Source organism: Jaculus jaculus, chromosome 7 (genome assembly GCF_020740685.1).
Source record: "Jaculus jaculus isolate mJacJac1 chromosome 7, mJacJac1.mat.Y.cur, whole genome shotgun sequence".
Lineage (NCBI taxonomy): Eukaryota > Metazoa > Chordata > Mammalia > Rodentia > Dipodidae > Jaculus > Jaculus jaculus.
The window spans coordinates 39196009-39222108 of NC_059108.1; the positions used below are offsets into that span (position 1 = coordinate 39196009).

At 41.3% G+C, this 26100-nt stretch overlaps 1 protein-coding gene across 1 annotated transcript in view; it reads left to right on the forward strand.

The window, feature by feature from the left end:
* Sec63 (SEC63 homolog, protein translocation regulator) overlaps positions 1 to 20283 on the forward strand; it is a 78227-nt gene extending 57944 nt beyond the window's left edge. The window contains exons 14-21 of the mRNA XM_004660611.2: positions 2752 to 2834; positions 4762 to 4821; positions 5002 to 5175; positions 10797 to 10955; positions 13014 to 13115; positions 16215 to 16313; positions 18703 to 18807; positions 19893 to 20283. Coding sequence (XP_004660668.1) covers positions 2752 to 2834; positions 4762 to 4821; positions 5002 to 5175; positions 10797 to 10955; positions 13014 to 13115; positions 16215 to 16313; positions 18703 to 18807; positions 19893 to 20036 — 926 coding nt within the window. The 3' untranslated portion in view covers positions 20037 to 20283. The remainder of the gene's footprint in view (positions 1 to 2751; positions 2835 to 4761; positions 4822 to 5001; positions 5176 to 10796; positions 10956 to 13013; positions 13116 to 16214; positions 16314 to 18702; positions 18808 to 19892) is intronic.
* The last annotated feature ends 5817 nt before the right edge of the window (positions 20284 to 26100 follow it).

The window sequence follows — 26100 nt, forward strand, 5'->3', positions numbered from 1 at the left end:
AACATAACTTGTGATTAGACTTTGCAGAATTGTAGTTTTCCCATTAGATACACTTTGATGGAGAACAATGTCTATTTAATATTTTGTTGTTTTTTCAAGATAGGGTCTTGCTCTGGCCCAGGTTGGTCTGGAATTCACTATGTAGTCTTAGGCTGGCCTCACACTCACTGTGATCCTCCTATCTCAGCCTCCCAAGTGCTGGCATGAAAGGCGTGTACCACCATGCTTGGCTTACTTAATCTTTTTTTTTTTTTTTTTTTTTTGGTTTTTCGAGGTAGGGTCTCACTCTGATCCAGGCTGACCTGGAATTAACTCTGTCATCTCAGGGTGGCCTTGAACTCACAGTGATCCTCCTATCTCGGCCTCCCAAGTGCTGGGATTAAAGGCTTGAGCCACCACGCCTGGCTATTTAATCTTTTTGAGAAAACTAATAGAGCCCTGCTTTTGTTAAGGTAGTATTACATGTGAGGATTCTGTTTTGTAGTGTAGCTTTCTGGACTTAACCTTTTAAAGAGATATTTTAAATACACTCTTGAAAGAAATAGCTATCCCTACTGAAATTAATTTTTAAAGCTCTAATTTATTTATATTAAATAAGCCTTAAAATTGTTATACTTTCTGCCACATTTAACATTTCTCTCACATTTCCTCTGTATCTGTTTTAAGTTAAAATGAATTAATTTTTACTTACATAATTGAACATTTTAGTAGCTGAATAATATTAGCACACTGACAGAATTAGAGATTGCTGACTCCATTCCCTGTTGAGAGAATATTTCTTGAAGGCACCAAGCATACAGGAAAATGACAGGAGGTTTCTGTGTATAAAGAGCACATCGGCTAGTTGATTATATAAGATTAAACACAAAGGGAACATAAACTTAGTGTTGAGCGAATGACTTAGGCATTGTGCCCAGTATTCATGTACTAAGACCGAGTGCTGTGTACTTTTCCTGGGGCTGGAGCACTATTGTTATCGCAATCTCTGCCTTACTGAGTCTGCATTCAAATAGGAATGGAGAAGAGGTAAGGGGCGGCCACAGTTGCAGTGCTTAGCACAGGAAGGCAAACAGTGAAATCTGATTTCAGTTTGCCAGGTGTATAGGCTATGTGCTTGAACTACTTGGATGCATGAATTTTCAGACTTTAAAATCACAGATATGAAAGCTGCATTTTAGTTATTTAATCAAAACCATTCAAATGAAATTTTAGTTAAGTGCTTAGAGATAATCTTTGATAGAGTCAATGATTGTAAAAATTTGATGCTTAGAGAAAGAATGTTACTAGATTTTCTTACAAAGATTAAGATCATTTATTCTTCCTGGGACATTTCACTGTGCTTCACTCCATAGCAAATCACATAGACAGTGTTGTATATTTCTGTAGTGCTATCTAAATATGTGATGTGAGTGACATAGTTTGTAGGAAGATTAGAGAATTCTAAATTAGGAAAGGGTCATTGCTTAATACAGTGGAGATGGTGAATCTCTTCCCATTGTCGCTAATGGCTGCATAGCTTTTCTTTCACTTGAAAACCTTACATGGCACACAGACATGGACACAGCATGTTCTGTGTGTCCTGTAAAGTGAATGACTATGCAGGTGCTTATGCGGCCCAGAGTCAACTCCCTATTTTTTGTATGTGTGTTGGGGGAGGGGAGGTTGAGGTAGGGTCTCACCCTAGTCCAGGATGACCTGGAATTCACTATGTAGTCTCAGGTTGGCCTTGAACTCAAGGTGATCCTTCTACCTCTGCCTCTCAAGTGGTGGGATTAAAGGCGTGCGTCAACATGCCCAGCTTTTAAAAAAATTATTTATTTGAGAGACAGACAGACAGACAATGGGCACACCAGGGCCTCCAATAGCTGCAAAGAACTAACACATGCACCATCTTGTGCGTCTGGCTTACATGGGTCCTGGGGAATTTCACCTGGGTTTGCAGGTAAGTGTCTTAACTGCTAAGCCATCTTGCCAGCCTCAATTTAGTTCCTTTTTTTTTTTTTTTTTAACAAGGGAGGGAGGGAAGGAAGAAGAAGAATGAATGTGTGTCCCAGGCTTTCTCTCTTTCCACTGTAAGCAGACATTTCCTTTTAAGTTTTATAAAATTTTTTTTTTTTTTTGAGGTAGGGTCTCATTGTAGCTCAGACTGATCTGGAATTCACTATGTAGTCTCAGGGTGGCCTTGAACTCATAGTGATCTTCCTACCTCTGCCTCCAAAATGCTGGGATTAAATGTGTGCACCACCACATCTGACATTATGGGGGTACTGGGGAATTGACCCAGGGTCACCAGGCTTTGTAAGCAGGTGCCTTTAAATGCTGAGCCATCTTTCCTGACCCAAAGTGCCTTGTAAAGCTATTTTTTAACTTTATATTGACAGTCTCCTTCATACATATAGACAATATGCCATGATCATAATACTTTTTTATTTTTTATTTTTTATTTTTTTTGAGGTAGGGTTTTACTCTAGCCCAGGCTGACCTGGAATTCACTATGGAGTCTCAGGGTAGCCTCAAACTCACGGTGATCCTCCTACCTCTGCCTCTCGAGTGCTGGGATTAAAGGTGTGTGCCACCATGCCTGGCTTTTAATTTTTAATAAGTATAAAATACTTAATATAAATGTAGATAAGTAAAACCTACTGAAAATACTGAAGTGCTGAATTGATTAGGGCAAGTTAAATATTGCTGTTTGCATTGACTTAGAACTTGTTTTTAATGTTTTGCCTTTTTTTCCGTCCTGCCTTACAGTGTTGGATGATGAAGATAGCAACAACATCACAGTAGGATCCCTAGTTACAGTGTTGGTTAAATTGACAAGGCAGACAATGGCAGTAAGTAATTACTTTGTGTCATTCACTCATTAATTCTTTGAATGTGTTTGATGTGATGTGCATATGATGTATATGTATGTGCAGTTGTGTATACGCCATGAGTGTGCATGCAGAGGCCAGAGAAGGATGTCAAGTGTCCTATCACTCGTTGATGCATTTTCCTTGATAGGGAGTCTGTCTCCCAACCTGAAACTGCTGTTTACTGTCAGCAATCCACCGAGATTCTCCAGTGTCTACCCCTTCTGTCAGGATTCATAGAGGAGGCTGGAGAGGTGGCTCGTCAGTTAAAAAGCACTTCTTGCAAAGCCTGATGGCCCTGGATACATTCCCTAGTACCCGTGTAAAGCCAGGTCCACACAATAGCTCATGTGTCTGGAATTTGTTCTGGTATGCCCACTTCTCTCTCCTTTTGCAAGTAAATAAATAAATAAAAATTTAAAACATTTAAGAAATTAGAGATGTTGATGTGTCTGCTATACTCTTGAGTTAGTTCATTTGAGAGAGAGGAAGAGAGAGAAAGCATGGGCATAGTAGGGCCTCTTACCACTGCAAAGACCTGTAGATGCATGTGCTGGCTTTACATCAGTCCTGGGGAATTGAATCTAGGCCAACAGGCTTTACAAGCAAGCACCTTTGACCACTGAGCCATTTCTCCAGTCCAACTTACCTTTTAAAAAATTCTTTAAAAAGTTTTTATTTGAGAGCAAAAGAGAGGATGGGCACACCAAAGCCTTACAGTCACTGCGAATGAACTCAAGATGCCTGTGCCACCTTCTGTATCTGGTTTACATGGGTACTGGGGAATCAGACCTGGGTCCTTAGGCTTTGCAGACAAGTGCCTTAACTGCTAAGCCATCTCTCCAGCTCCCCCCTTATGTTTTGTTTTTTTGAAGTAGGGTCTCACTCTAGCCCAGGCTGACCTGGAATTCAGTAGCTAGTCTCAGGATGGCCTCAAAATCACAGTGATACTCCCACCTCTACCTCCCAAGTGCTGGGATTAAAGGTGTGTGCCACCATGCCTGGCTCAACTTGTCATCTTTTAATACACGTTTCTAAATTTTTATTTATTTATTTATTTTGAGAGAGAGAGAGAGAGAGAGAGAAAGGCAGATAGAATGAGAATGGCTACACCAGGGCCTCCAGCCACTTAAAATGAACTCCAGACATATGTGTCACCTTGTATATCTGGCTTATGTGGGTACTAGGCAATTGACCCTGGGTCCTTAGGCTTCCCAGGCAAGCTCCCTAACCACTAAGCCTTCTCCAGCCCTCAATTATGCATTTTTATTGAGTTCTTGCAGAGACATTAGTCCTAAATTTGTAGCCTTTTTTCCTGATTCTAATTAGGTTATATAGTTAGGGGTTGACTCAGTGGCAATAATGAATTATGACCTAGTAGTAGTCTCAGCTCCTGAAGGCCTCATGTTAGAAGACGCTGTGATGTGTTTAGATCCTCATAACACTAACATAGTCCGGTTGATTGCTATTAGAATAAAAGTGAAATTTTAGAAATGGAAATATTTTGACTTTATAGTAAATTTTCATATGTTAAATCATCAAATTTGTTAATTGTAGATGATACTTTTCAGAATATATTCAAGGTAGTTCATATGAGGTATTGGAGGAACTTCTAAATGTAGCTGTCTGTATATGCACACGTTTATAGTTATCCAGCGTACTCATCCTTCCAGGTGTTGTTAAAACAAACTTTATTGATGCACACTTTAAATATTTGTATTTTTTTATTAGAGAAGGAAAGTGTACATACGTGTATGTATGTGGGCACATGCACGCGTGTCAGACCCTTTTGCCCTGCTGCAAAGGAACTCCAGAGCATGTGTCACTTTGCTGGTGTACACTTTCAGCAACTCTTTTTCCATCTGGAAAATCAGCTGACTGACACTGTGCTTTTCTCTTGCCATCCTAGGAAGTCTTTGAAAAGGAGCAGTCCATTTGTGCTGCAGAAGAGCAGCCTGCAGAAGATGGGGTAACAACTTGACCTTTCTTGGCCTGTCTTCCTGATGAAAGAAATGTTTATCTACTTCACTGGTTGACTTGTATTACCATGAAGAGTCATTCAGTTTATGAAAATACTTAGTTTAGTTTATCCCACCTTCCAGATGAACCTGTTATAACTTCCTGATTTGATGTGTGCTGTGATTTTCAGCAAAGTGATGCCAGCAAAAACAGGACAAAAGGAGGATGGCAGCAGAAGAGTAAAGGACCCAAAAAAACAGCTAAATCAAAAAAAAAGAAACCTTTAAAAAAAAAACCTACACCTGTGCCATTATCGCAGTCAAAGCAACAGAAGCAAAAGCAGGCAAATGGAGTTGTTGGGAGTGTAAGTTGATTATCGTTGTTGCCATTGCTGATGTGTACTATACCGACCCTAACCATCCCACTCTTGGTTTTACGTTTTTTTGTTTTTTTTTTTTCCGAGGTAGGGTCTCACTCCAGCTCAGGCTGACCTGGAATTCACTCTGTAGTCTCAGGGTGGCCTTGAACTCTTGGCGATCCACCTACCTCTGCCTCCCAAGTGCTGGGATTAAAGGTTTACACCCCCAAGCCTGGCTAATCCCACTCTTATGTGTACAGGCTCTGGAGTTTTTAATCTATACAAGCACTCATTAAAGTCACGCCAGGTTTACTTTGTCCCTCCCGATACTGGAGATTGATTCTAGAACCTCATGCATGCTTGGTACGTGTTCTATCACTGAGCTACATTGCCCAGTTCAAACAAGATTTAAAAACTGTGTTAGCATTCTCAGCCGGGTGTTCAAGGCCACCCTGAGACTACAGAGTGAATTCCAGGTCAGCCTGAGCTAGAGTGAGACCCTACCTCGAAAAACCAAAAAAAAAAAAAAAAAAAGTGTGTTAGCATTATAGAGTTCCCAAGTGTCTCTTCTCACTGGTTCTTCTATTTACTACCTCATCTCTTCACCCCTGTTACTGTGACTATAATCACTCTAGCTTAGTTTTGCTTAAACTTCATGTATGTGTAATCGTTTTATGTCTGGTGCTTTCATTCAATGTTACGTGTATGAAATATATATATATGTTTTTTTTTTTTGTTTTGTTTTTGTTTTTTGTAATAGCATCTTGCTCTAGTCCTGGCTGACCTGGAATTCACTATGTAGTCTCAGGGTAGCCTTGAATTCATAGCAGTCCTCCTGCCTCTGCCTCCCAAGTGCTGGGATTAAAGGCATGTACCACCATGCCCAGCAACATGCCTATTTTTATGTTGTTTGTACTATTGAGCATGTGTGCTATTTCCTTTTATGAATATAGCATGCTTTCTATCTCTGCTCTGTTTGGGTTCACAGCATTTACCAAATATGATTAAAGATGATTAAATAGGGCTGGAGAGATGGCTCAGCAGCTAAAGGCACTTGCCTGCAAAGCCTGCTGGCTCAGGTTTGGTTCCCCAATACCTACGTAAAGCCAGGTGTACAAGTGCGTGTATCTGGACTTCACTTGCAATGGCATTAGACCTTGGTGTGCTCATTTCTCTATCATTGCAAATGAATAAAAATGTTTTTTGTAAAAACTTGAATTTTTTAAATAAAAGTGTTTAAATACAATTGTACATGGTATTTTCTGGGTGACACTCATGCTGAGTCATTACATAGATGTGTATTTAACTCTTTCAAAGAGCTTGTTTTCCACAGCTGGGTCATTTTGTCCTAGCAGAGTGTGAGCGTCCAATAATTTCTGCACTAACTTCTGCTTCAGTCCCTTGGCCAATCCCCAGGGAATCAAGTTGTATTGCTTTTGTTTGTGATGACCTGATGAATGCTTTGGGTTGTTTGTCTCATGGATTTATTAGTTATAGATTCTGGATATTTCCCTTTCTTAGATTGTAGATTTTAGTGCCATAATTTTCATGATATCTGTTACAGCCTTCTTTTCTTCTATGGATGTGTTTTTGTGTTCTGCTTAAGATATCTCAGCCGGGCGTGGTGGCATACACCTTGAATCCCAGCATTCGGGAGGCTGAGGTAGGAGGGTCGCCATCAGTGATGTAGAGAGAGAGTTCCAGGTCAGCCTGGGCTAGAGTGAGTCCCTACTTGGGGGTGGAGTGGAGAAATTTCAGCCTACCCCAACCACATGGGGTATTTTTCAGTTTTTGTCTAGAGACATTATTTTACTTGTTACATTTAGCTCTGCAATCCCATCTTAAATTATTTTTTTGTGGACAATGTGAATTATGGAATACATAGTCAAGCATTATTTGTTAACATACAATTTCCTTACTGAATTGCAGTGGTATTTTATTATAAAACAAGTGGTTTTATTGTGTATGCTATCTTGGTCTCTATACTCTAGAACATTTTTTTTTAATTCACATACCAGTACCATACCATCTTTATTGTAGCTTTAAGTTTAGAAAATATTGGTGTGTAAGTTCTGTAACACTTACTTTACTAATTCAAAGTGGTCTCAACTCTTATACCCTTGCAATTTCCATTAAAAAGTAATTGCTGCTGGGCATGGTGGTGCACACCTTAAATCCCAGCACTCAGGAGGCAGAAGTAGGAGGATCACTGTGAGTTCGAGGCTGCCCTGAGATTACAGAGTGAATTCCAGGTCAGTTTGAGCTAGAGTGAAACCCTACCTCTGAAAACAAAACAAAACAAAACAAAAAAAGTAATTGCTAAGATGGGTGTTGTGACACACAACTTTAATCCCACCACTCTGGAGGCAGAGGTAGGAAGGATCACTGAGTTTGAGGTCAGCCTGAGCTAGAATGAAATCCTACCTCAAAGAACCAAATAAATAAATAAAATAAAGTAATTGTTGCTGAATTTAGATTGGTATTGACTGACTTTATGGTTTGATAATGGGGATATTGGCATGTTAACTTGTTGAGACTTGCATTCATTGCTTATCACCATCACTTTGGGGTTTCTTTAATTTTTCTCAGCAGTGTTTTATAATTCCTAAAAGCATAGATGTAGCATATCTTGGACTAAACTGACTGCTGTGTATTTGATACTTTTTTGGTATTACAACTAATGTTTAAAATTTGTTGTTTTTCATTTCCTTTAAAAAATTTTTTTTTAATTTATTTGAGGGTGACAATGAGAAAGAAGCAGAGAGGGAGGGAGGGAGGGAGAGACAGAGAGAGACTCTGTGTGTGTGTGTGTGTGTGTGTGTGTGTGTGTGTGTACGCACCAAGGCTTCCAGCCACTGCAAATGAACTCCAGATGCATGTGCCACCTTGTATATCTGGCTTATGTGGGTGCTGGGGAATCGAGCCTCGAACCAGGGTCCTTAGGCTTCACAGGCAAGCGCTTAACCGCTAAGCCATCTCTCCAGCCCTCCTTTCTTTCTTTCTTTTTAATATTTTTACTTATTTGAAAGACAGGGAGACAGAAAATGAATGGGTGTGCCAGGGCCTCCAGCCACTGGAAGTGAACTCCAGTCACATGCGCCACCTTATGCATCCTGCTTACCTGGGTACTAGGGAATCGAACCCAGGTTCTTAGCTTTGCAGACAAGTAGTGCCATAACTGCTGAGCCATATCTCCAGTCCAATTCTCCAAAATTTCTTGCTGATAGTTGTTTCTTAAACATTGACTTTTTATAGAGAAGTCTCATTGTCTTGACACTGGTTTCACCATTTATAAATCTATTAATACTGATGTTCCACATAGACAGTCATGGTGTTTGTGAATGGAGGCACTTGGGTTTCTTTCTTGCCCTCCTTTTCTGTCTTATGACTTTTGCTCCTTGCTGGAACTTTAGTGTAAAATTGATTTGAATTGATGATAATGGACTCCCTTGTTTTCTTTTTGATCTCAGGAAGACAGCAAACAGTATTTTGTCACTAAATAGAGCTATTGTCCATTTAAAAAATAATTTTATTTATTTATTTGACAGGGGGAGGGCGAGAGGGGGGGGGGAGAGAGAATGGGTGCACCAGGGCCTCTAGCCACTGCAAATGAACTCCAGATGTATATGCCACCTGTGCATCTGGTTTACATGGGTCCTGGGGATTTGAACCTGGGCCCTTAGGCTCCACAAATGAGTGCCTTCATTGCTAAACTTTCTCCAGCCCAAGTTTGTAATTTTGTTGCTGTTGTTTAATTCATTATGGGCATACTTAGTATGTAAACGGCATATGTTGGTATCCCTGCCCCTTTTCCAAAGGGACCTTCCTCGTTGGGGATGCAGGTCATCCCCATGGGGATTATGGTCATGCATTGTGGGGGCAGCCATTAGTTATGGGGGAGAAGCAATGTCTCTGTGCATAATGTCCCAACTTGTGGCTCCAACGATCTTTCCGCCCCCTCTTCCACAAATTCCCGGAGCCATGCTGGGTGCATTTTACGTGTGCTTTAGTGATGGGCTCTCAGGAGCCTCTGGATCTCTGCTTTGGTAGGTGTTGAGTGTCCTCAGTGTCTGTCTCCTTCACCCTTGTGCTGATACCAGGTTCACTGAGAAAGCAGCACTGTTGCTCATTTCTCCACTTCCTCTGTTTCAGCTGGGGCCAGGGTGAAGTGCGCTGGTTCGTTTATGTCCTCAGGTCCTGCTCCCATCCCAAGAGCTGAAGCATGGTTGGGTGGATGCTATCTTGGCTGGAAGTCTGCATTGGCCATTTTAATCTTTTTTTTTTTTTTTTCCCCTGTTGGCTTTAAGAAAGTATGTCTTTCCATTCTCTACTTGTGGGAAACTACTTTTCATGAGCAGATAGTGGAAAAAAATTTTTTTTGGTGTGTGTATATAGTGTGTGAGTTTGCATGCATGTGTGGGTGTACATGGAGGCCCAAGGTTGACATCAGGTGTCTTCCTCAGTTACTGTCGTCTTTTGTGACAGAAGTCTCTCACTGAACATGGAGCTGACTGATTTGGGTAGACTACTGGGCAGCGAGCTCCAGGTCTCTTCTAGCATCTGCCTGCTCAGAGCCAGATGACAGGTGCCCACTGCTGTGCCCGTCTTCTATGTGGGACCTGGGGTTCTGAACTCAGGTCCTTCTTTAGTACTTTGTTTAGATTCTCCTGCCCATTTTTGTGAGAGACTATTGGTTGTCATTCTTCTTTCTTATAATGTCCTTGTCATGTTTCATACCACGTTCACTAAACAAGTTAGGAAATAATTATTCTTGTCTTCCCCTCCCAACCTCCACCCCCCCCCCCCCGCCATTGGAAGAGCTCTGTAAGCTTTATTTGTTTGGAAGGATTTTCTAGGGAAGTCACCTGTGCTTGGAGTTTAAGAAGGGGATTCATTTATGTAATCTTTTTTGTTGTGTTGTTTTGTTCTGTTCTGTTTTTTTTTTGTTGTTGCTGTTTTGTTTTGTTTTGTTTTGTTTTTTTTGTTTTTTGTTTTTTTGAGGTAGGGTCTCACCCTAGCTCAAGCTGACCTGGAATTCACTATGTAGTCTCAGGGTGGATTTGAACTCATGGCGATCCTCCTACATCTGCCCTCCCGAGTGCAGGGATTAAAGGCATGCACCAAAATACCAGACCTTTGTTTTTTTTTTTTGGTTTAAATAATTTTTTAAAAATATATTTATGTATTTATGTGAGAGAAAGAGGCAGAGTGAGTATGTGTGCTCTATGGCCTATTGCCACTGTAGATGAATTCCAGATACATGTACCACTTTGTGTATCAAGTTTTATGTGGGACTGGTAAATTGAACCCTGGTCATCAGGCTTTGCAAGCAAGCACCTTTAACTGCTGAGCCAGCTCTCTGGTTTGTGTGTAAGTAAGGTTTTAAAAAACAGAATAGCCATTGTGGTGTAGAGTGCTTTGTGAGTAGACACTATGACAGATGTTAACATCATCAACCTGATTCCTACATCATATAAAATAAAATGTTCACAATTTTCTAAGATTTTGTGTGAATAGTGAAATTTTACTCGGGCCAGTTTACTTATGTTGATAATGAATTGGCCTCAGGAACTGAGAATGACAAATACTATTAGATGGTGATGACTTTTCTTGCTTTTTCCTTTTAGGAAGCTGCAGTGAAGGAAGATGAGGAGGAAGGTTCTGACAAAGGCAGCGATTCTGAAGACGAAGAGCCCAATAGAGACTCCCAGAGTGAAAAAGAGGATGGCAGTGATAGAGAGTCTGACCGGGAGCAAGACGAAAAACAAAACAAAGATGATGAAGCAGTAAGGCCTCCTGGCTTCTGTCATTGGAATTACACCTGATGATTGTGGGATTCTGTTGTCTATTTATTTGTTGGCTTGTTTTCTTCTGTTTACTTGTCTGAAATAGCCAAACATTTTTTTTTTATAATGTTACAAGCTTTTTTTGTTTGTTGTTTTGAAGAGAATTGTCTCAAACAAGGTTTGGAAATCCTAGTTTTCCTTCTGTTTGTTTTTTTCTTGTTTTCTTAAGTTTACTTAAATTACTAAGTATAGTAGGTCCTGGGTCTGAGCTGAGGTTGGTTTGGTTTCTTCAGGACATTTTCAGTGATGGAGGTATCTGTATAAATTAGCATAAGAAAGCCAGGCGTACTTCTTTTATCCTAGCATTTGGGAGGCTTAGGTAAGAGAATCACTTTGTTTAAGGCCAGCCTGAACTAGAGTGAGTTCCAAGTCAGCCTGGGCTAGAGTGAGACCTTACCTAACTAAAGAAAGAAGAAAGGTAGAGGATGAAACAGATAACAGTTACTTATTTGGCTGTGTCATAGGTTCCCAGTAATGTTTAGGAGAAGAAACCTGTCTCGATCCTGATACCAAGGAGTTAGTTAAAGGAAAGCTTACCATGCAGAATGTCTCCTTGTTTTATATCCTCTATGAGATACTTAAGGAATTGAGTGCAGCGTATGTGCATGAAATTGCACTCAATTTGTGGAAAGAGAGAGTATTAGTTGCTGAGTCTTGACTCTTTGAGAATTAAAGTGATTGCCAAGATATCAAAATCTTATCAAAGAAATTACTTCCCCCGTCTCACTCCAAGAAAGAATTATCATTTTTTCTAAGTAACTTAGTGTCAGTAGAGGTGAAACTTTATTGAGAACCTCCACACACAGTGTACCCTGGTCATAATCTCCTACCATCACCCTCCTTTGTCCTCACCTCCAGTTCCCCTTCCACTGAACCCCTGATTTCCAGCCGTTTTTGTTTGTTTTTGATTTTGTTTGTTGTTTCTGAGGCCAGCTCAGGCTGGCCTGGAACTTACTCTGTAGCCCTCAGACTGGCCTTAAACTCATACCTCCTACCTCAGCAGCCTGAGTTCTTGGATTAAAGGTATGCCCCACCATGCCCAGCTTCCTGTTTTGCTTTGATGTCATCTTTTCTTTTTTTGCCCTCATATTATGCATGTTTTGTATAATTAACGTCAACCACTGGGAGGTCATGAATGCAATGACCGCTTTGGGTCTGGAAGACAGCATTCCAGAGCCCTCCTCCCCACCCTTTGGCTCCTACATTCCTTCTGCCACTTCTTCCCAGTGGTCCTTGAGCCTTGGCGAGTGTGATAGCAATGTCGCTTATAGTGCTGTCACTTCTCAGCCCTGTGTTGAGTTTGTCTCTTAGGATTTTACGGCTAATTTTTTTTCCAAAAGCCAAAAATACATTCATTCAGCCAACAGATAATCAATCATTCTTTGTCCCATCCCACACACTGTCTTAGATGACAAAGTAAAATCCAAGCGTGAAGCATGTTTGCTTTTGAATGGTGTGTTGTCTGGCAGGGTCAGCAGACTGAGAAGTAATCACTGTGGTGCATCCAAGGATGAAGACACGTCTTGTGACGAGCATAGCAGGGGCACAAAGTAGAGAGTGACCTGTTGAGTCTCAGACAGAGAGAAGGAAAAGAGTTCTGGGCTTTCCTCGGGAGCTCGTATCTTAGGCTTTAGCTAGTCCTGAAAGAATGAGGAGGAATTTATACGAAAGGGAAAGGGAAGAACAAATACAAAGTTGAGGGGGAGTGACATAGTTTGGTAACTTTTGAGAAGTGTTTGTAGTTAACAACAAGAATGAAAAAGACAAGGAGGAAAGCATGGCAGGAGAATGGATTACCAGACCAGGGCCAGTCAAACTAAGACCAGAAGTGGCATGCATGCTATGCTATAGGGCTTAGAGGCATAGTAAGCCACATAAGGATTAGACTGAACTTATTCCACCCCTCAGTAGCTAATTGGAATTGTTAGGAGAAACAGAAGCACCTCAAAATGGTGTAAAAACATCAGACTTCAAGCATGTTTATGTTTTCTTTCCTAGGAGTGGCAGGAATTACAGCAAAGTATACAGCGGAAGGAGAGAGCTCTGTTAGAAACCAAATCCAAGATAACTCACCCTGTGTATAGTCTCTTCTTTCCTGAGGTGAGTTACACTCAGCCTCAGGCTTTCCTTCTTCCATTTCTGCTCTGTGTAGTTCTCACTTGGTGCTTCAGGTATTTGCATAGTTTCCTGTGCTTTTGTCTTGTCTGTCTGCTTGTGTGCATAAGGGTTGTAGCAGTTACCTTCTCTTCTTGTTTTGTTTTCTTTTCTTGCTTGCTTGTTTCTCCTCTTTTTTTTTGTTTTTTGTTTTCAAAGTAGGGGCTCATTCTAACCGAGGCTGACCTAGAACCTACTGTGTAGTTCTAGTCTGGCCTCGAACTGACAGCAGTCCTACTGCTGCCTTCTGAGAGCTGGGAATAAAGGCGTGTGCCACCACACCAGCTAATTACCTTCTTCTTGTTGGGACAAAACACCTGATCAGAGGCAGTTTACATGGAAGGAAACACTTCATTTCTGGCTTGCAGTTTTGAGGGAAGGTTTCATCAGGGTGGGGAAAGCATGTCAGGAGCAGACAGCTAGGCGTCACATCTTACCTGTGGGGCTGGAGGAGAACGTGTGAGCCAAGTGCAGCTTGTGGGGCTGGGCCATAACACTCCAGAGTCCACTTCCAGTGATATACCTCCAGTAAGGCTCCACCAGCTGGGGATTAAGTGTAAGACTTTGTCACAGACACATGAAGCCATGGGGGATACTCCACAATGGTTAGTTCTCATTTAGCAGCAAGAAGAGGCTTTGTCATAGTGGATATTTTGCCTTTTTTTACTTAGCTGTTAAGAATAGTTCACCCTGTCAAGTTTTAAAATATATTTTATTTATTTGAGAGAGAGAGAAAGGGAAAGAGAGAGAGAGAGAGAGAATGACCATGCCAGGGCCTCTAGCTGCTGCAAATGAATGCATGTGCCACCTTGTGCATCTGGCTTACATGGCTATTGGGGAAATCAAACCTTTGGCTTTTCAGGTAATCACCTTAACTGCTAAGCCATCTCTCCAGTCCCTTGTCAAGGTTTTTGAAGAAATAATTTTATTATTTATTTGCAAATAGAGTGAGAGATAGAATGAATGGGTGTGCCAGGGCCACTAGCTGCTGCAGATGAACTCCAGAATCAAGTGCCACTTTTTGTATCTGGCTTTATATGGGCATAGGAGAATTGAACCCAGGTCGTTAGGTTCTGGAGGAAAGTGCCTTAGCTGGTGAGACATCTCTTCAGCCCACCTGTCTCTAATAAATAAATAAAAATAAATATATTTTTTTAAAAAGTGTGGGATGCTGTAAGCTGCATAATTACTTTCTATATCCTCTTGGTTGCTAACTTTTTTTGCAAAACTTTTAATTCATTCCCTTTTAAAAAAATAATTTTGTGCCGGGTGTAATGGTGCACACCTTTAATCCCAGCACTCAGGAGGCAGAGGTAGGAGGATCGCCATGAGTTCAAGGCCACCCTGAGACTACAGAGTGAATTCCAGGGCAACCTGGACCAGAGCGAGACCCTACCTCAAAAAACCAAAAAACAAACAAACAAAAAAAAAAGCTTTTGCTATTCTTGTTTTTAAATTTTTTATTTATTTATTTACTTTAGACAGAGAGGGAGAGAATGGGCATGCCAGGGCCTCTAGCCACTACAAACAAACTCCAGACACGTGCTACCATGGGCACTGGAGAATTGAACTTGGGTTCATAGGCTCGGTAGGTAATTGCCTAAACAGCTATGCAATCTCTCCAGTCCCCACTCCTTTTTTAAATATTTATTTTTATTTGTTAGAGAGAGAGAGAGAGAGAGGCAGATGTGTATATATAGAGGGGGGGGGAAGGAAGGGTGGGGGAGGGAGGGAGGGAGGATGGGCATCATGCGCCAGGGACTTCAGGCACTGCAAACGAACTCCAGACACATGCCACCTTGTGCATCTAGATGGCTTATGTGGGTCTTGGAGAATTAAACCTGAGTCCTTTGGCTTGGCTCTACTGGAAAGCACCTTAACCACTAAACCATCTCTTCAGCCCTTATTCCCTGTTTTTTGAAGTGAACTAATTCATGAAACATATTTTTTATTCTTTAAGCATACACATTAATAAGTCTAGGCATAGGTGTCATGTCATTGATTGATGAACACTATCTTCTTGGAAATATTCTTGAGGGAATCTCATAATCAAACAGCTTGGGAAGGTAGAGAAACATTGTCTAGATAGGTAAAATAAGAAGAAATGCACATTCTAGAGCAAAACCTTATGCTTCTTACACTATATGCATGTGATAATGATGGCAAACATTAGAGCCACTTAAAAAGGTTATAATTGTACCTCATCACTAATAATAACTGTGACTATGCACTGCGTGTGCTTGCATTCTAGCATGTATCTGACCTCTGTTGTTCTGATTCATCTTCACGATATACTCAAGCATAGACACTCAGCATTGAACAGACAGAGCTAAGATTTAGGTGTATGATATAACTCAGGTCTATTTGGATTTAAAATAAATATTGGCACAATACAGTCTTGTAGACCAAGGCTAGTCTTCTGCTTGTTTTTGTAACTGATAATTTATTAACAAAGTTTTACTAGATCACAACCTCACATTCTTTTCATACTGTAACAGCAGGTTTGAGTAGCTGCAACAGGGATTCCAGTAATACTGCATTTTGAGACCATTCTTTTTTTTAATACACTTTGTGTGAACAAGGCACATAGAGACAAACATACCAGTGTCCTCCTTTGGTCTTCCTAGCCCTCGGTTTAACAGAATTGAATTTTCTTATTAGGTGGTACTTACATCATCATGCATTTGTAATTCATTTATTAGCCTCATTAATATTGTATTGCTTTGTATTCTAAAGTATTTAAAGAGAGGAACATTTAGCTTAGTTATTTAAAAGATATTAAACAAAAATTATACAAAATAAGCAAACAAAAGGTAACTATCTTATGGGGAAATTACAGTAGAATATGCATCAATTTTGATGACATTATTAGTGATACGAATCCCAGCATTCGGAAGGCTGAGGTAGGAGGCTTGTCATGGGTTTGAGGCCAACTTGGGCTCCAGAGTAAGTTCCAAGTCAGCCTGGTCTAGAATGAGACTCTGCTTCAGACAAAGGAAAAACTATTTCTCTAGTGTTTTCTGATTATTTGTGTTTTCTTTTCAGGAAAAACAAGAATGGTGGTGGCTTTATATCGCAGATAGGAAAGAACAGACGTTAATATCTATGCCATATCATGTGTGTACATTGAAAGATACTGAGGAGGTAATTAGCAAATAATATTTCTGCTATAAATAATGTATAATATCTTAGCATTATGATGTTTTGTAAAAATTTTAATTGAATTTATCATATTTTGCTTATTATATTTCTCCTTTTGTGGGTGGTTGGTTGGTTCCTTCCTCCCTCCCTCCCTCCCTCCCTCCCTCCCTCCCTCCCTCCCTCCCTCCCACTTGTGGCCATCCTACTTCAGCCTCCCAAGTGGTTATTATACCCCTTTAGTCATATGCATATACCTAATTTGTAACACATGCATGAATGTATATATGTTTTAGCACTGGGGTCTGACCCCGGGCCTTGTGTATGCCAAACACATTCTGTATGAGAGCTGACCTCCGAGCCCCACCCTTTCTGTTTTCAGTTTTTCATGCCATTGACCTTTTTTATTTTTTTTTATTTTTTTATTTTTTTTGAGGTAGGGTCTTGATCTAGCCCAGGCTGACCTGGAATTCACTGGGAAGTCTCAGAGTAACCTTGAACTCATGTCCATCCTCCTACCTCTGCTTCTTAAGTGCTGGGATTAAAGGTGTGCACCACCATGCCTAGCTACCATTGACATTTTTAAAAAAATCTTTCCTTCCTTCCTCTCTCGCTATCTCTCCCTCTTTTCTTGAGGTAGGGTCTCACTCTAGTCCAGGCTGACCTGGAATTCACTATGTAGTCTCAGGCTGGCCCTGAAACTCACAGCGATCCTTCTACATGTGCCTCCCAAGTGCTGGGATTAAAGGCGTGTGCCACTATGCCCTGCTTTAAAATATTTTCTTTATATTTATTTATTTGAGAGAGAGAGAAATAGGCCCAGAGAGAATGGATGTGCCAGATGTGTGCATCCCCTTGTGCATCTGGCTTACATGGGTCCTGGAAAATCAAACCTGGGTCATTTGGCTTTGCAGGTAAGTGCCTTAACTGCTAAGCCATCTCTCCATTTTATTTATTCATTTTCAAGCAGAGAGAGAGAGAGAGAGAGAGAGAGAGAATGGGCATGCCAAGGCCTTTAGCCACTGCAAACAAACTCCAGATGCATACATGCCACTTTGTGTATCTGGATTTATGTGGATACTGGAATATCAGACCTTGGTCATTGGGCTTTTGCAGGCAAGCACCTTAACTGCTGAGCCATCTCTCCAGTCCCCATTTACATTTTTCAAGAGCCCAGGCAAGATGTTTCTCGGAATAGTAACATGATAGTCACAGAATATTAACATGTTGTATCTCATTGGTTATTCATTTTATTAGTCTGAAATAGTTTGGGCAACAATAGTATATTATATTACATGGGATCTGGAAAGTTGAACATGGTTCCTTAGGCTTCACAGGCAAGTGCCTTAACTGCTAATCCATCTCTCCAGCCCACGATTTTTTTTTTTTAAAAAGAATAAAACTTAGGGCTAAGAAGATAGCACAATGGCTAAAGGCATTTGCTTACAAAGTGTAATAATCCAGGTTCAATTCTCCAGTACCCACATAAAGCCAGATATACAAAATGACACATGTATCTGGAGTTGTAAGCAGTGTCAAGACCTTTGTGTCTGGTGTGTGTCCTCCCTCTCTCTCCCCCCTCATAAATAGATAAATAAATTTAAAAAACGACACTGAGCATATAGCCAGGGTTCATTTCTTAATGATTGCTTGTAACCATTGTACATTTCTACTGCATCTTTCTGACTGGTTGGGAATTTTTTTACTGTGAAGTAACCCCTTTGTCATATGTGTTCAGAATGGTCTCCCCAGTTTACCTTATTAGCCTGATATTTACTTTGGGTCTGGGAGAGCTGGCAGAGCTTTGCACATGCTAGGCAAGTAATCTACTGCTGAATGGACATCCCCAGCCCATATCCCCCCCCCCACCTTTTTTACTTTTTTAGGATCTCACTCTAGTCCAGGCTGATCTGGAACTCATTCTGTGACTATCAGGCTTAGTGAGCAGGCATGGGCCACCGCACCTAACCATACCCCCACCCCCACCTTCCTCCCTCCCTCCCTCCCTCCCTCTCTCTCTCTTTCTTTCTTTCTTTCTTTCTGTTTTTCAAGGCAGGGTCTACTCTAGCCCAGTCTGACCTAGAATTAGTCTCAGGCTGGCCTCGAACTCAGTGTGCTTCCCAAGTGCTGAGATTAAAGACATGCACTGCCATGTCTTTCTTCTCTTTTTTAGAAAATACTTTTGTTACTTATTCGTGAATGGGAGAGATGAGAGGGGAGGGAGAGAGTATGGGCATTGTAGGACCTCTGGCCACTAGAAAACAGAGTTCACATGTTTGTTTCCGTAATGTTCTTGAGGACTTGCTCGGGCATCTGAGGGACACCTGGCTACTGAGTGAGAGCACTGTGTTGTTTCTTCACACATTCAGATTTTAGTGCTGACTTTATCTTCCAGGTAGAGTTGAAGTTCCCAGCACCAGGCAAGCCTGGAAATTATCAGTACACAGTGTTCCTGAGGTCAGATTCCTATATGGGTTTGGATCAGATTAAACCCTTGAAGGTAAGAATGATGGTATAGAAGAAATGACTTTTATATTCACCAGATAGATAAATGTAGTCACCTCTTTGAGCAGGTGCTTGAATCAGTATAATGTTTTGAAATGTAGAAGAGTGAAAGGGACACAAAGTCATATCCTGTTCGTGCAGTAACCAATTATTAGGTTTTAGGGAGTATAACAGTCAAACTTGGAGTACAAATTACTTTCATGAAGCTGGGCGTGGTGGCGCATGCCTTTAATCCCAGCACTCGCAGAGGTAGGAGGATTACTGTGAGTTCAAGGCCACCCTGAGATTACATGGTGAATTCCAGGTCATCCTAGACCAGATTGAGACCCTATCTTGAAAAACCAAGGAAAAAAAATTACTTTTGTGATAATTCTCATATGCTGTATTATGTGGTAAGTTGCAGGTCCTCACTAAGTGGGTTCCGTTTTCTTTAAGAAAGCACATAGATTCTTACCACTGATTTGATTGGTTATCTTTATTTCTGAAATACATTTTTTACCATCTTAGAGCATACTCTTTCTAGATTGCTTGACACACACTTCTGTTAGTGTTTACCATTTCCCTTGAGCCTTTCTCTACAATGCCTTCTGTTCCACTAGTGAAGACTGAAGAGTTAGGGTGAGCCTTGTCCCAGTGTTTCAGATGTCTTGCATTGGCTGTAGGATTCTACTTCATTCATTCCTCTTTGGAAAACATGCTTGAGTTTTTCTTCCTTTAGCAAAAGATTTTTACTAAGTCATTACTGAACTTACTAAGAATCACAATTATTAACATTTTTCATTATTAACATTTTTTACCTCAGACATACCTTCCTAAATACTTTAACTTCTGTAAAGCCAAAATATGAAACTGTTAGAAATTGAGCTGCATTTCTGTGTTTGTAGATTTGCATTTTATATCTAGGATGAAGTGTCTATTCTGAAGGACCATGTTGTATTTAGAGTTGCATCCATAAGACCTCTTTCTTCATACTTGCCATGGTCAAAAAAAAAAAAAAAAAGATAACCCTTTTCTTCACCAGATATTCTCTTGTTGTTTCTGCTAAGATTTCTGATGAGTCTATTTAATTCTTCTTCATAGTTGGAAGTTCATGAGGCCAAGCCTGTGCCAGAAAATCACCCACAGTGGGACACAGCAATAGAAGGAGATGAAGACCAGGAAGACAGTGAGGGCTTTGAAGATAGCTTTGAGGAAGAGGAGGAGGAAGAGGAAGATGATGACTAACAGTACCATAAGTGGCCACCTTTGCAAACTTCTGCTGTTTTGTAAATGTGTATAAACCAGAAACAGTGCAGAACTGATGGTGAGGGAAGTGTTGGAGGCTTTGCAGGAAATAGATGTATAAAAGAACTGGGCAGCTGGTGGTGCCTTGGTACAGTCTGTAAGAGGGTTACTGAAATCCTTTCAAGTATGGGATGGAGCATTTATTTCAACTGCAAATGATAATAAATCCTTTGTTGTTACAACTGTCCAGAAGTGTGGGCTATGTATTACCTGATCACTCTATGGTCCCAGTAAGTCAAGGTACATGAAAAGCGATCTATAAATAAGCAACTTATTTGTTCAGCTTTAGTTTTAGAAAAGGTTAAAATATGATAAAGATCACAAATATGTTTTAAGAAACATCTGCTCAAGTTTTTAATCTCTTAGTAAACTCTGTTACTCATTTCTTGATCTTTTATAGGTGGTAAGGTTGTAACAACAGCTCCATACATGGGTTCACCTGTCTCAATCATAACTTGGTATTCTCTCACATTCCACATAATATAGAGGGCTGCATTTTCCTTTCCTACTTGCCCAGATATCAGGCAGATTTCAATGAAAGTGGCATTTAATGTCTTAAAACATTTTTAAGCCTCTTTCTTAGCATATCAACGCAGGATTTAATTCTTTTGATAAACTATAGGTTTAAATGTGATTGTGGGACCATATGTTTTCTGATGTTGGGGTTTATGTTCTTAAGCCTTTTTTAAAAGGTTCACTATAAAAGCTGAACTACATTCTTAGCTTTTAATCTACCTGAATCTTTCAGAAGCCTTTTAAGGAAAATACAGTGTGCAAAGGAGGCATTTTTTTTTTGTATTCATTTTGGACTCCTGTCAATAAAATAGAAGTTTGATTCATTTTATGTTTGTAATTGTGTTTGTCTTTCTACTTCCAGAGAAAAGGCATTAAGTAGTGTAATCATTTACTTTTTTCAACTAAAATTTTAATAATAATGGACCTTACTGCAGAAGTGATTGCTGCCTCTATATTCTGTAGGAAAACTGTTTTCCCTCATTTAGTACAACTGGAAAGTTTCAGTGCTTAATGCAGAGTAGAAATGTGTATGTGTAGATCACTGAGGTAAGAGGACTATTTTGATGGCTAGGTACAGAGGAGACACAGGTTTGTAATATCATCACACTGACTGTAATACTCCTATCAAAACTCCATCCACCAAGTACTGTTGCAGTACTCACTGTGACCTCGTTTACTTCAAAGGTTGCTACTCTTCATGCAGAGCTACCACTGGCATTTTGCTACCATAATAGTTGGAAATAAAATTTGGAAATTACCACAACACAAACGGTTGTTCTGGTCTAATAAGATGATACATCCATCCCATCCAGTAGTCAAAGAACAGTTGAATGAGAGCCTTCCTTGGCAGGTGGAGGCTGCACTGCTGAAGACCGGCTTCCTTTGTTCATTGAGATGCCAGAGGCTGGCTTTACTGTGAAAGCTCCTGTGTTGGCAGAGGAGTCTGCTCCTCATCTGAGTGTGGCAGAGAGTGAGGAGAGAGCTCAGAGAAAATGTGGTATAAGATCAGGAGGCCAAGCAAGCAGGACAGGACAGGACAGGACGGTGTGTGGCATGTGTGTTTACTAGTGTTCGTAAAGTACACTTTTTTAAGAAAGGCATTTCCTTCTAGTGGCTGTTTTCCTTTAAAAGGCTGTACAAAGTTCATGCAAACAGCTGGCTTCTCTGGAGAGGATTTCACAACCTAATAACTCCACAGTGCTTACAGAAAGAGAATCCCCTCCACATTAGGCAATTCATGCCGTCTGTTTTCCTTGGCCTGTTCTGTGATATGTATCAACATCCCAAGCAAACAGTACACTTTCTCTGACAAGTACTTCAGGTGACCTTTCCACACTGTAGCAGGGCACAAAGTGATCTTTCTGTATGGCCTTGTCTTCCGCTCAGTCACCAAACTTCACAGCCTACCCTCTCTGGAGTGGGATTATCAGGTTTACATTTAGTATAATTGAAATGAGTGAAGGTTTGTTTTTCTTCCCATTTAAAGAGGGCATTTGTCAAGATAAAGGGAGATATTGATGAGAACACTGTATATACAGTGAAATTGGTTATATATGGAATTGTTTAAGCTGTGTGATATTTTTGAAATTTGCAAAGTATCCATTAACGTAGAACCTTCCATGAAGAGACTGAGTTATCCTAATTGAAAGTAACTGTTAAAAATGATAAGACCTAAGTGAGGCCTCGGTGAGTTTTTCATGCTGAGATCTCAATGTCCAAAGTAGTTAGATGTTTGTGTCCGCCTTAAAGTGTTTGTGCGCATATCGTTCAAGAAGTGAGCACATGGAAAGAGGTTCTCTTCATAGAACGGTGCCTGGCCTCTGCCCTGTCTCCCAGTTTCTGCTGAGAGGTGGACAGACTGCTCAGCTCTTCTATTCTGCTGTGTAGTGGGAAGCTGGAGTGTGGATGCCAACACCTGCTGTGGAAATGGGGAGCAGGCTGTTGAGGAATGTGATGAGGTGCTCGGTATGTTTGGTTTTGTTTTGAGACGGGGTCTCACTGTATAGCCCAGGCTGGCCTTGAACTTGTGATCATGGTCCTCTTGCTTCAGCCTCTCGAGTGATAGGGTTACATGCCTTTTCAGTTACTTGTTCCAGCCAGCCCAAACAATATACCGGAATGTTGTTAAGTAATAATTCATATTTCAACTGCTCTTGAGCCCCTTACATGTTTTTTTGAGGAATTGTTCATTATATATTTACTTCGTTTCTTTGTCCTCAGTTGTGATTTGGATGTTGCAGTGATGTGAACGTGGTTTGTGTTAAGGGCTCACTGGTTTCCGGCGAGGCAGGAGAATGGCCAGTGGCACCTGTTTTGAATGCTTTTCACATAGGTGGAGGGATTTTTTTTTTTTTTTTTTTTGGAGGGGGAGTATCTATTTAGCTTATTGGCATTTTTATCCCTTTTGGATAAGCAAGCCTTGCTCTTTGTTTTTAAATACCTTAAAGCATTCCCCCCCCCCCACATTCTGACTCAACTCCATGGAATCCCCTGTTTAGTCTGCCTTAATGTGAAACAACTATCAGTGAACAGGAACGTGACGTTTACTGGCTGCATAGTGATTCATCCAAATACGTCTTCAGAAGTTAGCACAAGCGAGCTTCTTCACACACTGACACTTGACGCTAGGGCTATTTTGCAGAGCATAACACAACAAGCAAGACAGCTAAAAACCCAAATGCGAGCAGTCATTGGCATGCTTCTGGGCTGCGGTTTCAGGTCGGGTGCCCTTGTCCCAGCAGCATGCAGAGGATCACGCCACTGAGAAAATGTTCAATTACCGATGATTTGTATTTAATCTCATCCTTTAAAGTTTCTATTTTTGTGTGTTTTATAATGTACATAATATCTTGTACAGTTGTACACTTCTATAATTTATAAATAAATGATACATTTATTGGTGCATCATATATACTTTTTTTCTGATTTGGGTGCATGAGCGGAACATTTTGGAAACTCTGCAGTATTGGTATGGTGACCATGATCTGAGGGTTGGACCTTTGACCACACAGTCATTTGAGATCACAACGTGACACTGTTGGAGATGAAAGTGGTTCTGTGTTCAGGCCTTCTCCTCCAAAAGCAGCTTCTGCTTCTTGGCCATGGGCTTAGTAGGGTTTGGTGGTGGGGAGGGCACCGAGCAGCTGCTGCCTGTGGAGTCGGAGAGCTGCAGACTCCCGAGCAAGGGCTATGACTGTTAGTGGGCTGAGCATTTGGTTGCTGCTGTGGAAAGTACTGTCCCCTCTCTCCACCAGGCTGTTCAGCATCAGCCTGGGTGCTCAACAAGCTGGAACCTGGATAATGGCAGCAGGGGACGCCTGTGCGGGAGCAGATTGTACACTGTAACTGCACTGGCTTTGCACTTCGCAGCATGGTGCCAGTAGAGGGCGCTAGGGTTGTAATTTTCTATAGCAAAGTGGTTGGGACCAAGAACCAAAACTAAAAAATACTGGGATTTTTGTTGTTGGTTTTTGTGGGGATGAGATCTTGAATGTTATTCAATCTTGCTCCAACTCTTGTACTCAACATCCTCCTGCCTCAGGCTTCCAAATAGCTGGCACTACAGTCATGCACCACCTTGCCCATCTAAGAAATGCTTTCTAGGTGATTACTGCACCTGAACCTCCCAGAATGACCTCCTTCCCCCTTAATCTTTTATATCCTTCCTCAGCCTTTATCCTTCCTGTGGCCTGGAATACTTTAAGTGCTTCTGGTTGGAAATTAAGTCCTCTGCAGTAAACTGTGAGGTACTGTTGGAGGAACACAGCAGTCAGGTAGGTCACTAATTCTTTTACTCCAATTGCATGCTTGGTGTTACCAAGGGCTAAGTTTTCTCTATGTGCACGCTCACCTGCCACAGCTGACACCCAGATCTGAGGTACAGCCGGAGCTTCATATCCCCAAGTTCCATGTGGATGATACAGGGTGGCCTCGGTGGATGTTAAGCATCCAGTGGGTTGGTAACATGGAGGAACTCTGAACTTGGAAACCTAACCTTTTAAAGAGGTGTGCATGTACCTGTTCAGTCTCATGTCAGTCATCCTGGCAGCAAGCCAATGACCTCTGCTTGGCAGTGAGTTTTCTCTATGTGCAAGTTGGGAGAAGACATCGTGGAACCAAAGCTCATATGTCCCTGCTTACAGATATGTAGGAGCCGAGAAACATGGAAGGTGACCTCCCATCATGTAAAATTCAACATAAGTAGAGAAGGCCTGGAACACTTGCTTTTAGTGGCACAAGTGTTACCTAGTAAAAATTAGGACTAAAGATGGCATCTTCCTTGAGAGTGATATCCACTTAAATAGGTTTTTAAGATTTTGAGGGCTGGGGAGATGGCTTAGCAGTTAAGTGCTTGCCTGTGAAGCCTAAGGATGCTGGTTCGAGGTTCGATTCCCCAGGACCCACATTAGCCAGTTCGTGTGCAATGGCTAAAAGCCCTGGCGTGCTCCTTCTCTCTCTCTTTATCTGCCTCTTTTTCTCTGTCTGTTGCTCTCAAATACGTAAAAATAAAAAAATTAAAAAGATTTTATTAGAATTTTATTTATTTCTAAGCAGAGAGAGACAGACAGACAGGATGGACATGCCAGGGCCTGTAGCCACTGCACACAAACTCTAGACATGTGTGCTGCTTTGTGCATCTGACTTTATGTGAGTACTAGGGAATCAAACCCAAGTCATTAGGTAAGTGCCTTAACTATTAAGCCATCTTTCCAGTGCCCACAGATCAATCGATCTACCTACCTACCTATCTATTTATCTATCTTTCTTTCTGTCTCCCTCTCCTCTCCTCTCCTCTCCTCTCCTCTCCTCTCCTCTCCTCCCCTCCCCTCCCCTCCCCTCTCCTCTCCTCTCCTCTCCTCTCCTCTCTTCTCTCCTCTCCTCTCCTCCTCTCTTCTCTTCTCTCCTCTCCCTCTCCCTCTTCTCTTTTTCATCAGAAAGTTGGGTGTGGTGGCATGTGCCTTTAATCCCAGCACTTGGGAGGCAGAGGTAGGAGGATTGCTGTGAGTCCAAAGCCACCCTGCAACTCCATAGAGAATTCCAGATCAGCCTGGGCTAGAGTGAAACCCTACCTCAAATACCCCCCGCCAAAATTTATGTTACACCTGTTGGAGTCAGCTTTGTGTTGCACACACACACACACACACAAGAAAAAAACCTGACCAAGAGCAGCGTGTGGGAAAGGGTTTATTTGGTTTACAGACTTGCAGGCAAGCTCCATGATGGCAGGGGAAAACAATGAGCCAAGGGTGGACATCACTTCCTGGCCGACGTCAAGTAGACAAAGCAGCAGGAGAGTGTGCCAAACAGCAGCAAGAGGCAGCCGGCTATATAACCCCATGAGCCTGCCCCCAACAATACACTGCCTGCAGAAGTCTCCAGTTCCCAAATTTCTATCAGTTGGGGACCTAGCATTCAACAAACAAAAGTTTGTGGGGGACACTTGAATCAAACCACCACGAACTGCAAGATAGTTAACATGGAACAACAA